The sequence below is a fragment of the Dermacentor silvarum genome, chromosome 1 (assembly GCF_013339745.2).
Source record: "Dermacentor silvarum isolate Dsil-2018 chromosome 1, BIME_Dsil_1.4, whole genome shotgun sequence".
NCBI lineage: Eukaryota > Metazoa > Arthropoda > Arachnida > Ixodida > Ixodidae > Dermacentor > Dermacentor silvarum.
This window is the reverse complement of record NC_051154.1, coordinates 106,659,038-106,677,698: the sequence shown is the minus strand read 5'-3', so window position 1 is coordinate 106,677,698 and position 18,661 is coordinate 106,659,038. Positions and strand designations below refer to the sequence as shown.

Genomic DNA, 18,661 nt, shown 5'->3' with positions numbered 1-18,661 from the left:
TTGGTGTCAGGAGTGGCAGATGACTCTAAATGCCCAAAAATCTGTAATGCTAACAGTAAGTAGAAAGAAACAGATATCTGAGTTTACTTACATTATTAATGACACATCTCTCACTTGTGCATTTAAGCGTAAATATTTAGGTGTCACTTTAACCTACACTCTCCGATGGGAAAGCCATGTTAACAAAATAACCTCAAGTGGAAATCAATGTACACGCTGAGCACTAAAGCGAATCTTCTTTCTGAGAAGACACCTTCATCTTGCGCCCCCAGATACAAATTTGCTGGCCTACAAAATGCTTGTTCGGCCAGTGCTGGAGCACACCAATATTGTTTGGTTTCCGTACCCAAAATAACTCATTGCAAGAATGGACGGGGTGCAGAGAAAGGCAATAAGGTTCTGTTTTAATAAATACAAGTTAACGGATTCATTGACTGAATTATTAAAGAGAGCTGGTTTATTAACACTGCAAAGTAGAGCAAAACTAGCACAACTAAAGTTTTCATTTCAATTTATTCATGGTGACATAAACATTGACGTATGCGTACTAAGTTCTTCGAATCGTTCTAGGTCAACACACCGAAAGCACTCTTGAACACCTAAAGTAAACACCTTTAACTCAAATTGCTTTAAATGTTCATATTTCCTTAAAACAATTAGAGAACGGGATGAACTTAGTCGTTCCGTTACTAATGCTTTATCTTTAAATAACTTCTTCACAACTTCGAGTGGCCGCCAACTTGGAACAGTGTTCGCTCGGAGCTTGCCCCTCGCTGATCATCGAAGAGGGAACGGCAGGTGGACAGGACGACGTATTATTATTATTATTATTATTATTATTATTATTATTATTATTATTATTATTATTGATTTGAAAACATATACATTTGACAGGAAAGGGAAAGCGAGGAGCAGGCTGGCAAATGCCACCGGAAGGGGCACAACACCTGCCTACTCTTTAGAAAGACGACATAAAACAAACTGGTTTAATACATCGCTACCGGCGAGCGAACATGGAGAAACAGAGCGACTAGTGCATGACAGCAACTGCAAAAAAGTTAAGAAGCTGAGTTCTTATCTACAGTGCAGAGCGTTCTCTCTTTATATCCCGTCCGGGTTTCTGTCTTCACAGCACTGAGTCTGGAACAAACAATGTCAATGCGTCTTTATGCTTTTGAGGATGCATTGGCATTACATGTGTGCTCACGCGTGGTGCACCGTGCATTATTTGTGTTTTGAATGAAAAAAAAAAAAAACTATTGCGCAGTGTAGCGCACGCGCATGGAGGGGGGGGGGGGGGGGGGGGGGGAGCGGGCAGCGAGCCAGCCAAGTCGGTATAATAAAAATATACAGAAAAAAAGGAGCAGCTATAGAGAGGAGAAGGTGCTGCGCGGCTTCCGTTTCTGTTGCCATGACGATGTAATCAACCATGTGCGCCGCCATCATTTTTATAGAGTATCGCCCACCTGTAAGGGCCGTAACTTAAGGGTGCCTTGGCATTAGCATTGAAAAGAGCGGCTGCACTAACTCGACCAATGGGAGCCATGCGGAGATCCACACGGCGGTCTGGAACACGAGACACTGTCTGGTCCAACCAGGAACGCAGGCGCAAGATAGGACCATAAATGGGCACAACCGTCTCATACGCGCTCCTGCAAGCACCTGGCACTAACTTGTCGCGCCGGCAGATGAGAAGGGGTGAGCATTCAAAGGAGGAGAGTAGGCACCGTTGGTACATACACGCACGCGCACATACAGCTCGCCTGACTTCCAACGGTCATGTCTCACCGACTCGTCGGCGTCTCCCTAAAGCCGACGAGCCTTACGCATCATGGCCCTTTGGCACCGTCTACAAACGTCTTCGGATGCCTGATTTTTTTATGTCTGTGCTTTGCGCTCGCGCTAACGGTTGCCACAGAAGCGCAGTGTAATATTAGCTATGGTGGAAATGAATGGACAGGCTGAGCAGTTTCTGTGAACAATTTTTTTTAAACCTGTATTGGTATTTTTGTTGAATAATCAGATCGCATCATTGCGCATCCTGTCATTTTAATGATTTCTATTTTTTTACTCATACCAAGCTTATTGCTACTAATAATTTCATGTATTAATTCTGCTAGTGTTTTAGTGATTTCCATGTATAAATTACTTGATTGTGCTTCTTTTGTATTTAGTATATGTATGCTCTCCCTGCAACGATCTCGAGATCGGCAGTATTCATAACATAAAAAATCAATGCTACGCGACTTCTGTTCGCCTGCTTGAGCGCATTTCAACCGCGCTCTTTTCACTGCAGGAAAGAAAATACTTTCCCACCCTTGTCCCGCCTAACAACGAGAAGGATTCTGTGGAAGAGCCATTCGCACAATAAATGCCGAGAACACGACAGAACTATAAACTACAGCAATGTAGTACGGGCAAGTTTGGCAGGGCTGGAGAAAGCGACCTGGCTTCAAAACACTTCAGAGTTGCAGCAGACAGAAAGCACAATGCGACAAAAAAAAAAAAAAGCGCAGATATTCTGCCGAAATGCACTGAACTCACTTGCTTCACGCAAGTCAACAGCTCTCTCATTGTTTCTAAAGTATTACACAATATAAAATATAATCAACGCCAAAGTCATAAGAGAGACCTGAAAGGTTCTTGGAAACCATCGAGTGGACGTATGCAATCTTAGCCACGGTGAAAACCCATGCGCAAACCGCAGAGCTTATTTAATGTCTCAACTCGCGTAACTCTATGGAAGCGGCTTCACGCCTCCCGAGCAAGCTCTGCAACTGGGAGAGCGAGTGTCAAGTGTCGAGAGGGAGCAGGGCTGCGCGGAGTTTAGGATGAGGAGATATGTCTTTATGCTTAGTTTTTTTCAGCCCTGAAGAAACTAGTGAATTGGAACACTTTGCAGATTTTATTTCACTTTGCTACCAAAGCAGTTTTGGGGGGAAGTATCACAGACGTGGTGAACAGCCCAGAATACTGTAATCCTAGAATTTACAACTGTAAACACGTTAAATTGAGCGTAATAAAATCTGCTGGCTATTGGCTTTTGTGCTATCTTTTGAGATTATCCTTGAGGTTTGCCAAGCGTCATTACATATGAAAAGTAGCACTGCTAGGCTCATGGACACGGGATCATTCCCCAGCCGCGGACCCCATTTCGGCCCCATTTCGATGGGGGCCAAATGCCAGAACCCCAGGTGCTCAAAGTTAAACCGGAGTCCGCTACTGCGGCGTGCCTGTTAATCATGTTGTAGTTTTGACCAGTAAAACCTCGGAAATTATTATTATATTTGAGAAGTTCGCTGAATCATGTGTAATTCATGCACCATAAATGCCAAAATTTTAAGATACTTTTAAAGGCCATTTTTAAAAATTATTCTGGTTAATAAAGTTATAAGGCCGTGATCTCCAATTCTCCTTAAAAGGCATTCCATTATTTCATTACCTGAGCATTCTGATTTATTGAGCAGTGCAAAAACTAATTCAAAGAGAAAGACATTTTTCAAATATAACCACACCACCAAGTGACGCTTCCCTGTGTCGGTTACGAGTTCTTTTACAGCGCAGTTGGGCATGTTCGACAAAAATTTCGAGAGAGAAGGCTGACGAGACTGTTTCCATGGGTTTACTGCCGACGAAGCTGCTCATCTGAAGTATGCCTGTTCCCCACAAGCACAACTGCAGTTAGGCGTTATGGGTCCACTTGTACTGCAACATAACTCGCGACTTAATGCCAGGCATTCCAGGAACAAAAAGCAATTATCTTGCCTTCAACTTCCAGAAAGATTCAATAACAGCTTTTGGGGCATAAGAGAATGCTATGTTGCGTCGCAACAGCTTTGCAGTCTCCGTCGAAGATATATCAGTGTGCTTGATTCCTTAGTGCCATGACGCCGCTTTCTTACACCCCGCGCGGCGGAGACAACGGTTTCAGGTGCTAGATGGGTGGTGAACAGACCAAGCACTGCTGTTCCGGGCTTCCAGCGAATGTTTCCTAGACGCCAGAGGTGTTTGCCTGTGATTTCGCCTCTCGCATTGGAACTGCGATTCACTGTGTTCTGACAAGTTCAAGATCTCGCTGCATCTGCCATCAAATCTGCTTTCGAAAAGGTGCACTCGAAAACTAACAAAGGTTAATTTTGGGGGTGTGTCGGAATGCGGTCTCTATGAAGGGTATACTAGGTTCTTTATTTTAATACGCGACTCGGCATCAGGGCCCTTTAACAATGCAGCCGATTTCCCCCAAGCAGCATCTCTCGTCGGCTGGACTGCCAGAGGTAGAGCATCCGTCACTTCGATGATGCTATCTCAGCCCCTAGGCGATAATGTGACCTGGCCGCAGCTTCCCAGAAGCGTGTCCTTGGGGTGGCAACATAGCCACGGGAAGTTGGAATGTGAGAGGCATGTTTACATGCGAAAAGCTCTCGCTTCTAGTAAAAAATACATGGAAAGAGCCGTGCGAGAGCTGTTCATTATTTCAACTACAGAGGATGCCGTCTGCGGGGCGCGGAGTTTGGGAAAATGTCATGATAGTGCCCGGAGCTCCAGCTCACCGATATATCTTGGTCAGAGTCCATCAACATGTTATGTAGCACCCTCCTATACGAGTGTGTGTGTGTCTACATGTGTGCATGAATATATATGCATACAAAGTAGTACAAAACTTTTGTGATGGGTCGGGAGTTGAACCCCTCCTCCCTTCCCACCCCCCTAGCTAGCCCCCTCTCTTGCTACGCCTACGATCACCGGCAAAGTACTTAGTCGAGTTCCAGTGGCGTGCACGTCAGCCCAAGTCGTCAAAATGGCTATTTGGTTTTGTTTCTCGTGGGGCCATAGTAATGACGAAGAGAGCAATAGTGGCGCTGCTGCAGCTGCGCTATTTAAGTCAGAAATAGGATGACCCAAATCTCGCTTTGCCGACGCTCAACGCTGGTCACTTCACTGTTTTTAATAAATACCATTACAGCCCCAACCTCTCTCTGCCCATCTCTCTGTCATTCACTCTGTCATTGATAGTGTGCATGCTTGCTGCCCATGCTCACTCAGCTCCCCTTCGGTCGGAATGAGCAAAGAGAGCGGGAAATAGAGGGAGACATTGACTGTCCGTATACTTAGTCAACCACTTAACGCCGAAACAAACACAAAAGGGAGAACAAAGCGGTATCTATCATTGCATCTTTGCTTTTTCTCCATGTATGCGAGCGTGCGTGTCTGTTACTCTGTGCTAACTTGGTTAGTCCCTCTTCCGCTCTGCCTATTTATATAAGGAGCCTGTACGTGTACGTTTAAGAGGGAAGCAGGAAGAAAATGAGGAGCCATTCCACCTTCTGAAGGCGGATGACCAGCGAAGGTGTAGCAAATCACACGGTATTAAGCGTCTTCACTCAGTGGAAGTCATGGCAAAATTTGCCCGTCATGATTTGGATATGTCTGCCATCAGCGCTCCAGCCCATACATATTCCCTGGCGTAATAAAGAAAATGTCGCAGTTTCGCCCGACAGGCGAAGCTTCGATTGCGATAGCAAATTAGTAGAGAGCTATACGAATAAACTTGTAAACATTCACCTACTAACTAAATAGACAAGCACGGTGTCACGTGCGCACAGGTAAACATGAACGCATCTCGCTCGATGACTGCGGAAACTCGCTGTCAGAACGGTGGAGTAAGGAGGCGCAGCTATATAGCCGCGAGCGAATTGACCTTCGCGCCGCCTCTCGCTTCAAAGCGAACTAAGCATCGAAAACACAGTGCATACGAAGTAACCGGCTCTAGTTAAACATAGTTCACGTCGCAAATCACTTTGAAGAGGAGGCCCGCGCGGGCGCGCACTTTTTCCACGTCGCAGGTCGCTTTCGAGATACGACACCCACGCGGCCGCCGCCGGAGCAAGACGACTCTACCCCCCCTCCCCTTCCCCCCGTGCCTGACCCGCGACAGAAGCAGCACGCTTCCACCGATATCACCTCTGCTTATCGTTCAAGCACTCACCACGTTCACACTCACTTCCACTCACAAGCCCTCACTCATGTTCACACCCACCTGCACTCACACTCATGTTCACACTCACCTCTATACACCCAGAAGCACTCACCTACGTTCACACTCGCAGCACTCAGTCACGTTCACACTCATCTCCACTCACACTCACAGGCACTCACCACGTTCACACTCACTTCCACTCTTCACACTCAGCTGCGCTCACACAGCACTCAGTCACGTTCACACTCATCTCCACTCACACTCACTTCCACTCACACTCATTGGCTCTCACCTCCACTCAAACTCACTCGCACTCACCTCTACTCACACTCACTGGCACTCACTCACACTCACCTCCACTCACACTCACTCGCACTCGCACTCACTTCCACTCACACTCAATGGCACTCACGCGCACTCGCACTCACTTCCACTCACACTCACTGGCGCGCACTCGCACTCACTTCCACTCACAGTCATTGGCACTCACTCGCACTCACCTACACTCGCACTCACTGGCACTCACTCACACTCACCTGCACTCGCACTCACCTCCACTCACACTCACTCGCACTCGCACTCACACTCACTCGCACTCACACTCACTTCCACTCACAATCACTGGCACTCACTCACACTCGCACTCACCTGCACTCACTTGCACTCGCGCTCACGTCTTTGAAATGAGTGCGAGTGAGTGTGAGTGAGTGCACTCATGAGCGAGTGCGCCGACCTATGGTGTTATACACTGAAATATCCACACAATTCCTTGTGTCACCTAGCATCTTCAATGTCTACAAAATTTTATATAAAGGGCATAAGTTCTTTGTTCACCTCAGACCGAAAGACCCGCACTCATGCATACACTGAATCCAATTCGTTCAGGACCTTGTATACTCAGCCGCACATGTTGCAGTCTTATGAACTCAAGAGCAATTGGAACCATATTCAACTCAGATTTACTCAAACTTACCCAAGCTCACATGAGCTTCAATTCACCGGTACTAGCTCAGACTTGTACTCACCCCCACTTCTACGCTTCTCAATTCACTCAGCCTGAGCCCTCAGCCTGAGACTCACTCAGGCTTGGAATCCTGCCCACTCAGGCTCGCTTCAACTTGCCCAGACACACATCCACTTGAGCCCACTGGAGCTCAATCAGACTTCCACTTATCAGTGGGTCTAAATGAGAGAGTCAGCGAGTCAGCTATAAGTGAGTTTGCCAAGTTAGACCTAGAAAATTTGGAAGAATGTGCATGCATGCACAAGCTTGCTCACATGAGTAATTCGTGGTCAAAAACGCAGGTTGGTGAACATGCTCATAAGTCAACTCACTCAGATTCAATCATGCAGACAAGAGCGATGCATGAGTATGAGTCTGAGTAAGCCCCATCGTGAGCCAGCAAGTGATTACGAGTCTGAGTATGAGCAAGCCCAAACGAGACTTAAAGGAAGAAGTCTGACTGTGAGTGAGTTGAAGTGAGTCTGAGCAGGTGCGAGTGTGTCGGAGCAAGTCCCAGTGAATTTGAGTTAATCTGACTCTACCTACAAGTGGAGTCCTCTGGAACAAGCAAAATTCCTAGTGTGAACATGTGAATAAAGGACTTGTGTATTATAGGGACACTAAAGAGAGAAATTACTTCACCTGTATTACTAAATTACCTTTCTACAATATAAAAAAGTCACTCTTTTCATGAGGTGAGGTTTGGTAAGCCAGAAAAGACACAAAAGTGAAAGATGGGTGGCGACGACGCCTCAAAGTTCTCGCACCAGCTCTCCATGACATCACAAATTTTGATGGCACCTCCTAGGGTCTTGTTAATTGTTTATCGGTAAACTTGAACTACATTGTGTTCTAAAGGAGCCAAAGATTGAACATGGCAAGTTTCTGGAACTTTAAGTGAGCCAATCTGGCCCAAATACGAAAACAATTTATGCAGAAGCTCCTCTAGGAGTTGTCTAAGTACGCGTAAGCATTGGGGTACTTCTTTATCTCCACACAGCCCAGTGTCATTACCAATGTTATGAAATTTGATCTGACCAGTATAAACAACAACGCTACGGCGACACGAACTGCTGCAGACAGTGGTGCAAGGTGAATTGATGACACAAGAAAACTACTGCAGGTGGCAGTGCCAGTTGCGCTGATGACGTTCCGATCATTATAAGGCGTTATCGTCTTTAGCGTCTTATTTATCCGCATCAAACCATTGTGAACCATGATCAACCATACTCCAGCGGTGGCTGCGTATAGTGCGGCTGCCAGAGCCCTATCTTGAAAGCAATCTGCAATGGGGACAGAATGCGGCGAGTGCTGATAGCTTCGTGTGCGCTGTGTTCTCGCTGCTTAGTTCACATTGAAGCGAGACGCACGGGTCTCATTTTGAAAGCGGTGGGGGACGCCGTTTCGTTCGCATTGAAGCGAGAGGCAGCACGAAGGTCAATTCACTCGCTGCTGCAAGCGGTCATCTTGAAAGCGGTCATCTTACATGACGGACAGACAGACGGATGGACAAACAGGTTTCCTCGTTGGTTAGGCATAGAAATGCTTACACATTTAAAAATACTTTGAAATCCATGTCATCACACTGACATACCAGCGCTGGGGTTTTGGCACAAAAATTAAAATGAAACTTCGAAGTTAATTTTCTCTTTAATAATCCACCTATTATCATCAAAATAACAAAAAATTATTTCTAAAAAATATACGATCAGTCTAGATTGACTTATACCCCTGTCACACGGACAGCCTTAACCGAGGTTAAGCTAACTACGGTTACGGCTGACCGCAGTTACCGCTAGCTACACGGCAGGCGTAACCGTAGTTAGCCCCCTAACCATGGTTATCGCAAACCGAGCTTGACAACCTCGGTTTACTCTCGCAAACCGACGAACAGGCAAGATGGCGGACGCCATGGCAATTGCGAGTGCACCAGCGTCGTCCGAAATCGCAATGAGCCAAAGGCGCAGTAACTGGTCCGACGCTACAACAAGGACATTTATACGCGTTTGGGAGGATCACCTTACCGCACTGCGGTCGAACACAAGGAATGCCCGAATATATGCTAAAACTCGAATCACACACACAAACCACTTGAGCACAGAAAACACACGACGTGACTTATTCTCAGCAAAGCCTACTGGCCATACGACACTTCTAACCTGTAGCAGAGGAAATAATGCGCACGAACTGCTAACACACCGCAACTACCACGCACAACAAAAAGAAACGCAATGGAATGCACTGGCTCTCGTAAAGGCTACTAACCGGCTACTAGCCACTGTAAACCAGCTACAGCAACCAGTGTTGAAAGACTTAATGTGAAACTCGCCAAGTTCATCAACATTATTTAGTTATAAAGGCTTGTAGTATTGAAAATGTGAGCGTATATTTTATTGCAACATTTATCTGCATGCTGGTTATTATTTCTTTATTATGCACAGTGAACTTCGCGCAAAATATTTTGCACACATGAGGACCACGTGATTGCATCGGTTTGCTTAACCAAGTCCGTGTAGCAATGGCAGACCGCGCTCGCGTTAACCACGGTTAACCCTGTAAACCATGGTTAAGCTTAACCGCGGTTATATCTGCTCGTGTGACAGGGGTATTAGTGTTCCTCTTTAGTGTCCCGTCAAATGAACTTTTACAGATGTAAAAAGCTAGCTTATGTAGTAAATTGTGCAGGAACTTCGCTGTTTGCTACACCAGTTTACAGCACATATATATCCTTCTTTACTAACCTCTTCAGTCGCTCACTCTCTCTATTTCTCACACACAAACACCAACACACACACCCACACTTATGCACGTGCACAAATCTGTTTTACCTGCAGCGGAACCAATGCAACTTGTTCATTATGACACCATTATACATACTATATCTGACTCTCAATCAAAGTATCCTTATTGTAAGCTGGAGATTCTGAGTATGGCTGAATAATGAGCCTTCAAATCTGAAACAAGACCAGGTCAGTCCATGATTCCATTAGTCTGAGTGAGTCTGAGCCCTTGATTCTGGAACCCTATTGAACCCAATTGAGTATGACTGTATGCAAAATCTCATGCACCTCAGTGAGCCTGCTTGAGATTTTTACAAGTGTGTGTTCGAGTGCATTTCGCGTTGTCTGATTTTCTTTAGTCTCAGTCTGAGTGAGTTGAGTTGGGTTTGACTTCTGCAATATTAAGTCCAAGTGAGCCTGGCTGAATATGAATTTGGTGAGTCTGAGTGAGCCCTAAGCTAAAAATAGATCTTGCAAGGAGAGTCTGAGTGAGTTCTGTTTATTTTGCCAACTGCCACCTTTGTACCACTCTGCATGCTAGGTCCACTTTTTGACAAAGCTTGGCTGAGACATTTGTATACGTAGCTTCAAGCTCTTCCCCAAGATTGCGTTTACTCATTAAGCTCAAGGAGTGGCTCAGGGTACCTTCAATTTTATGCCACAAACAAAGGAGCTCAAGGAGTGGCTCAGGGAGTGGCTCAGAATACCTTCAATTTTATGCCACAAACAAAACTACTCTTCAACTCATTAACACAGCAAACACTATTGCACTCTCAGTTCTTGGACTCTTCTTTTTCTTTGTTTCTTTTTTTTTCTTTCTTCTTGCCAAGTAGCTTGCCTTTAGGCATACTAAGTATTGGGTCACAGATACACACACAGATTTGTTTGTGTATACACAAACAGACAAACAGATACACAAACAGACTGAAATGCTTACTTACAAAGTCAATTACCAAAATTGGAAATGCATGTAATACTGTATTACTTGTTTACTTATGCAATAACAACATACACTGTGTGATCTATTTTAATGAAATAAGATTTTTTAAACTAGGATTTGAACGATGGGATGATGCTTTCTTCCCCATTCGTTCTTTCAGCACGGCGAACACTAGATGGATGAAACGCAGTTTCAGTCCACTAATAAAAAACTCAGATTGGCTAATTAATTCCACATTACTGATTTTAATGCCAAACTCGCCATGGTAGTATTGGAGGAGGATGCCGCAGAAGACAAAATCAAATTATGTGGTCTTAAAAATGCCATCCATTGTTCAAATTTTCGTCGACAAATATTCCCCTTATTCGCTCCAATACTGTAACTGGGCACGCAAACAGCTCTGGAAGCACCACCTGCATTATTCTCGATGCTTTCATGATGTAGAGCAGTTCGCTGTAAGGACCGGCTGAGGCATCCAATTCGTTGTCACGCGTTTTTATTGCAGGCGACGGTAGGTTGCCAAGAAATTGTCTTCGCAAGATAACAGGCGTGGATGTTGACGTAAAGAAACCAAACAAGGTGGAAAGTATCGTGTGGGCAGTTCTTCCTGCATGTTTCGTGCACCCAGTTTTAGGATTGAAGCAAAAAAAAATTTGAATTTTTCCAGACAAGTATTTCACCAACAGATAGCGTTCTCAAACTGCATCATTGCTTTCACCTCATGCAGCATCCTCCTTTAATACTACCATTGCAACTTTGGCATTAAAACCAGTAATTCAGAATTTAATTAACGAATCGTAGTTCATTAGCAAACTGGCCGTGATAGTTTTTTTGACCATCTAGTGTCCACTGTGCTGATAGAACGAATAGTGAAGAAAGCATCATGTAGGCTAACATCTGTTTTTTTTTTATCTGTTTCCACTAGAATAGATCACAGGGTATCTTAAAGTTGTGATAAGTTATGTATACAACAAAATTCTGACAAATGATAAAACATGAGGCAAACTCACAGCGCCAGCACCTCCTCCAATGGTTTCATAATAGCCAAGAGTATCATCTCCAAACGTTATGTTGTTCATGCAGCCCTGAAGACAAATGGGAAAACATGTTTTTTCATACACACAAGCGCCTAATATAAGGTCACTCAACAGAATTACCGACCTTGAGCTTAATGACTAATTATACTATCACCCTAAAATTTTCTCAAATCTGTGGTATAAAGCAATAGCTATGTAGAAACTTAAATACAGTATAGATCACTTATAACGTAACCGTTTATAGTGCAGAACTGGCTATAACGCGGCCTTTTCTGACTCCCGTTCACCCTCCCACAGAACTCCATGTATACGCATACCGCTTACAGTGCAGCCGCGTGAGACGAAATACTGGTTATAATGCGGCTTCCGCGGGAAAATCTCACCAACAAGGCTGGCAGCGAGCACGCTTCTCAACAAGGTGCGTGCTCCTGGCCGACGTATGCATTATTCAATGCAATCAAACTCTCCTTAATTCGGACTTTTTTGGCCGCACATCGGTTAATTCGGACTACTTTTGGAGCTCAGTGAGCGAGGAGCGCTGCAAATGTGCGATGCAAAAGAGAAAGAACGGCGCTGGCGTCCAACCAAAACGAAGCGACAGAGTCCGCATCGCCACAGCCATCAGTTTTGAAATCGTACGTGAATGACAGCAACGCCGCAACGCTTCGAGCCTATTTGTGTCTTTAACGCCTGTATTCTTGCATTTACCGTCGCACATAACACCACGTTGGCCGCGGGCTTTCCTAACTGCATAGTCGTCATCCACGATTGCGTCGATAACGGCCGCAGTTTTCTCCGCAACGGTTCTGGCGAATAGTATCGTTTTTACTCGGTACGCGCGTCGGCCGTGTGCCTAAAAAACTGCGTAGTTGCCATCGATGATTGCCTAGATAGTGACCGCGGTTTCGACTGCAGTTGTTGCAGCGAATGGTAGTTAATTTGTCAAGACTTGGTGCGTGTGCCAGGCACGTGCCTTCAGCACCGCAAAGTCGCCGTTTATAATCGCGTCGATAGCAGTCACGGTTTTTTCCGCAGCAGTTGTGGCAAACAGTTGTTTCGTTTTGACTCGGTGCAAAGCTGTCAACTTAAAGAGCACCGGCTACATCGCGATTATGTTTTCGCCAGCTCACTGGCGCAATCTGCCCTCGATAGTACAAAGCGTGTCTACATGCTTGGTCTACATGTTTTGCATACGTGCAGGGTTTGAAAATGGTTGTTTTGGTTATAGTGCGGTACCGCGTATAGTGCAGATATTCGCGACTCCGGCGACTTAGGCTATAAGTGGTCTACACTGTAAATATACTTTTTGTAATGTTCTATACTTGTGGCTGTTAATTCATTTTTAATGTATCCTTCCAGTTCTAAGCAATATTTCTTTTTTATTCATACATCACTTATTCATGCTTAGAGTATGTAAATAAACTGTCTATTTGCATACTGTTCCTTCTGAGCAATGTAACGCAATATCCCATAACTTCACTAATTTCAGGAAACAGAACATAAGTTTACGTAAATTAACTTGACTGCTCAGAAATTCAGCTAAACTCATTGCTTACACCACTGTTAGATGGAAAATGTTGTTTGTGGTCCTATGTGCACAATAAACAAAAACTGGAGTGGCAGTGGTACATTATGACGCCTGTGTCCTTGGGTTCTTGTGTTTCCACATTCGGGGGCAAATTATTGCAATACTACAGCATCAAAAGCTATGGGGATGGAACATGTATGACGATGCCAGTTATTCTCAGCATGTTGTTCTTGCTGTTCGTTTTACTCTCAGGCTTATTGCTAATCTTTTTCTACTGAATTTGGGTGAGCACAACTATATTTAGAAATACACGGGGAAAAATAGACAAGGATCATTCAGTCAATATCAAAACAGCAAAATATTTAAGAATGCTATTATTTACAGTATTAAAAGCTAATACTCGTTAGTTGCTGATACTCATGAGGTTGCAACATCAAAAGGCAAACAGTTGACTGAACTGATACTGCGTGGAGGCTCCCAAACTGTCCAGCTTATCATAAAATTTGGATTAATAGAGTTCATCAGGCCATCTGATGCAATTACATTCAGTTGTAACAATATTCATGAAAAGCACAGCCCTTGTTTCAACTTTCCTTTTTCTTCCCAACTGAATGAGATATCATCAATCCCATGGAGCACAAATTTTTGAAACAGTCCACTCAGCATTTAATTAGAAGTACGGGTGTACATAGTATATATTAAATTGCATTAAGGGCAAGGTTATGAAGCTGAACTTGGTAGTACTTTTTTTTCTTGCTGGAAATGCTTGGAGTTGCCATAATGAATCGCATGCAGCTCCAAGACACCAGAGGACAACATGGCATTTTTTTACTTTATCAAAGCAATGCTGTGCTCACTACAGCCAGTGAGCTCATTTACTGCCTGCCTTGTGCCATCCAGCCTTTTGCTGCATCTGCAACAACATTGCACCCAATATGTCTAGCTCATTTTGGGAGGCTTTTCTTGAAAACATTTTCAGACTGCCCTTTTTTTTCAGCAAATAAATGAATGTGGAGAACAAGTTTACTCCTTAGAATAGAGTTCTTCCATATACAATGCTGATTCAGTCTATTCCAAACCTAGAGGGCACAGGATGCATCCAGAAATAAGTGTTTACCATAGACCCCGATCTGCTGTGCTACCTGCACCTTGCAGCACAGGTGTTGATGAGATGCCAGCCTTGATATGTCTGAAATATGCTCTGTCATATGTGGCGAAATGTGGGGTGCAATTAATGCTTTCACCCATGGTAGCCACTGAAAGAATAGAACCTTGGCATAGTGAAATTCTACTACACCTATAAGTGAACCATATCCTTATCCATATTGTGCAATAGACGTTATGCAAGACCTGCAAGTGTGCTTCTTCACACACCTTCTTTGATGCAAGCAAGATGGCAGACCTTGGGCTGGAATCATAATTGAAGTACCAACATGTAGGTCAGTGACATTTTATTACTGTATTTTCCGGGCTATAAGTCGCACCCCCCTCAAAACGGCAGTTTTTCAAAAAAAAAAACATATATAAGTCGCACCGGTGTATCAGACGCACCTCTTCGTTTGGTAAGCGATTTTCTAAAAATTAGTGACGTTTCCCTTCGTGAACAGGGTGCATGCGCAAGTGTAAGAGTGCCATTCCTATATAATTGTGATAGCAATGATATGGCCACTCCAGGCGCATTTCTGCAATCGTGGTCACCACGATGTTCCACATAAAGTCCAAGGGCAATAACATCGTCCCCGCGCGCCGTATGCTGTATGCACGAGTGAAAGCGCGCGACGGTGAGCCGAATCGTGCACAAGGGAGGAAAGCGGGAAGGCAGCGCGGGAGAGAGGTGGGGGTGGATTGTACTGTAGCAACTGCGTAGTTTGCGCACCGTATCTTGAAAGCTATTTGTAGATGCAACGATTTAGTGGTCAGCCTGCCGTAACTTGCGTTGCTGCTCGGTCCTCGCACGGCACTCAGGAACTCGATCACGAGAAGAACCCGGTACCTCGATAGTGCGCACAGAACCCGTAAAAATTCAGTGGAAGATGAGGTCAACCCAGCGCGCTTCATGTGGCCATAGCCTGCAATTCGATTTTGATGGCAATTTTTCGGAGAGAAAAAAAAACATACATAAGTTGCACCGTTCTATAAGATACACCGACGAAAAATTCTGAAAAATGTCGCAACATATACACAGGAAAATACAGTATATATAATCTATTCTAGTCTATATTTAAAAAATGCCACAGTTTCTCCCAAAGGGCGAAGCATTGACAGCAGTAGCAAAGATACTATTTCACAAAGACTCATGGTTTTATAGGCAGTATAAATTGCAGTAAACATTTGTTCACTAACTAAACCTGTGGTGTCATGCATCCAAAGACACTGTAGTCTCCGGGTTCTCTCAAGCCGCCTTTGTCGTAAGGCTTAGGCTTGACGGCCAACTCCCTTGTGCTTGCCTTGTACTACCGGGGTTCGGCGGTGCAAGGACAGGCAGAAACACGACAACACACGATAGCGTAACAAGTATAAAAAAGGTTTATTGCTCCAGGGGAATTCGCGTGGAAGCAGGCTATAGAGTCGACCTCGACGTTTGTCGGGGTCGATAGTGGTCGAACGAGGTAGGGCGCGACAAAGGAGGGGAACGAGATGGTTACCTGAGCTCCGTCCTTCGTCGCGGCTCGCAGTCGTCTCCCATTTCTCCGGCGTGCGCCGGTCGCGCCGATCGCGACCGCCCCGCCTCGTTCTGGGCTCGGTCCAATGAGCGCGGGGCTCCGCGTACACGTCACCGCTGCGTTTGCAACCGGTTTCCAAGAGGATCACGCCACCGCACAGAAAGCCGTTTGGCTCCCCGAACGGGAAGAGGGAAAAAAAGGCGTCTGCTCTCCTCACTTCCGTGGCACGCGTAAGGACGCGGGAAAATATGAACCTTCATAATTCCCACAACACATATGAACAGAGTTCACTCAATGACTGTGAGCACTCAAGGTCACAAGTCTGGCAAGGTGAGGAGCATCAGCAGTAGGGAGTGTGTGCTTATCCCAAAGTGAATTACATGCTGCCGTTCCCTTTACCATTTCAATTGTGCCATGCCTCCAAAACTTGGCAGAACAGATGACCTCCAACACTAAACTACACAGGTTGCACATGCGCCATCATACCCGGGACAGTACAGCGACAGTAGCAGCAATGCCATCGACAATGGCAAAAGCATGCCTCAAGAGTGTCCATATAATTGATAAAATCTCAGTGCAGTTTTAAATGCCTTGTGGGTCATGAAGGCTGTGATTACAGGCTTCACGTTGATGGGAAGTCCTAACAAAGCTTTCACTCAAATAAAGTGCATCCAATAGAAGTGTCACACGAAATGAATCATACAGGAGAGGAGTGCAGCAAGCAGAGCTACAGCTTGTTGACAACACTATCAGAGGTAAGAGGAAAAGCTGTGTCTCCACTGACTTCTGTGCTCGAAAAGTCAGTAGAGCAGCTGAGAGACATAGCAGGCCTAGCCTTCATCTCAAATGAATACGTTTCAGAACGCATGCGAGCACCAGAACTATCATGTTAGAGTCACAGAAGTAAAGACACTGGCCAGTGTAGTTGTGCTGACAGCGGTGTGTCTTGCCATCAGTGGCACGTTACATGCATTTCACCACCAGTGTGTGAGGGGCTTTCAGCTCCTTTCATTGAGATGTCCTGTCCATAACAACAATGTCTATACTACTGAGACAAAAATACATGACCTTCTGTGAGCTTTGTGCTTTTTCACCCTGTTGATTGTCTGGACAATGAGTTTCCTTATTAACGAGGCACAAAGGCATTGGAAAAGTTTGGTGTTTCCAAAAATTGTCCATAATTCAAGTGGTCCATAATAATGAGGCATGACTGCACATTGCCATGGTAAAATTTGCCGACAGAAACTGACACAAGAATTTTTTTTTTGTGTGTGTAAAAGCAACACTGTGCAGGGGTGGGATTGCCCAAAGTCATTTTGGAGCAAGTAATATTGCATTTTGGAGCAGCTTGGAGCAGACTAAATTTCATTTTGGAGCAATTTGGAGCGGACAAAATTTCATTTTGAAGCAGTTTGGAGCAGGTTAATCTGAATTTTGGTGGAATAATGGAATGTGGCAGCACACTTCGAAACCACGACAAAACACAGAATAAACCAACACAAAGTGCATAGTAGAAGCGCTTTGTAGCTAAAGCATACTAGAATACGGAAGAGTGGGTCAAGTGGTGGCACGGCACATGCTTTCTAGTAAAGTCGAAAACATCGGTGGCACTACGATCGAACTATATATTCCCACGCCGAGGCTTATGATAGTGGAAAATGTTCTCAAATCAGGTGGTTCTCATCGTCGGCGTTGCCGTGATGTTATGTATAAAGTCCATGGGCGATAACTTCGTCGCCGTGCGCCTTATGCTGTATATGCGAGTGAAAGCGTGCGAGGGTGAGCCAACGATGGCAGCTCAATCTTGCTCACGCAAGGCACCGGGGGAGGGGAGGGGCGTTCTACCCTGGCGGCTGCTGGGTATGGCTCGGCCGTGCGGACCCTATCTTGAAAGCGATCTGCGATGGGGACAGAGTGCGAGTGCCGCTAGCTTCGTGTGCACAGTGTTTTCGCCACTTAATTCACGTTGAAGTGAGGCAGCACAAAGGCCAATTCGCTCGCTGCTGCTGCCGCGCTTCCTCAATCCAGCGTTTTGACAGCGAGTTTCCACGGTCATCGAGCGAGAGATGGTCATGTTTGCTTGTGCGCGCAACACCATGCCTGTTAATTTAGTTAGTGAATTTTTACATGCATACACAGCCGATAAAGCTACCATCCTTACTTTGTATAGCTGTCTACTAATTTGCTATCGTAATTGACACTTTGCCTTTTGGGCAAAACTGCGACTTTTTATTCCAAACCCACCATTAGCCCTTCACGATAGGTAAAAATGGCTCAGGCCTCGCCCATATGGACTTAAAGACAGATTGGAATAGCTTTGCTTTATACCGGCCCTGGGGACAGAGACGCCCGCCAGCTGAACTTGCTGCAGTGTGCGCGCGCTGCAGCAGGTTCAGCTCCATAGTTCGCTCACGGCGCCCTCAGCCTACATTTTGTCGTTTTGCGCCTCAGCTAGATAGTGCTGCACCACTCGGCCCACTCAATCGTATTCAAGTACACACTAAATACAGCCGCCACGCTCGTCCCGATAGCAACGACAACAACCGGGAGAGGCCACGCGCGCACTGGCCACTTGCCGGAAGCGCCAAAAGTCCAGTGTTATAAGCGCGAAAATTACGAAAAACTGCGGGAGGCGCCATCACACGGTGGCAAAATGTGAACGGCTACACTCTTTTTCGGAGAACGAATCAGCTCGCTGTTCATGGCCACTGCAACGCACACATGCCAAGCCTT

The 18,661-nt window shown here is 45.4% G+C and overlaps 1 protein-coding gene across 1 annotated transcript in view; it reads right to left on the bottom strand.

Annotated features, from left to right (window-relative positions):
• LOC119434398 (5-oxoprolinase-like) overlaps nt 1–18,661 on the bottom strand; it is a 138,802-nt gene that overhangs the window by 17,228 nt on the left and 102,913 nt on the right. The window contains exon 28 of the mRNA XM_037701561.2: nt 11,711–11,785. Within this exon, the coding sequence (XP_037557489.1) occupies nt 11,711–11,785 (75 nt within the window). The remainder of the gene's footprint in view (nt 1–11,710; nt 11,786–18,661) is intronic.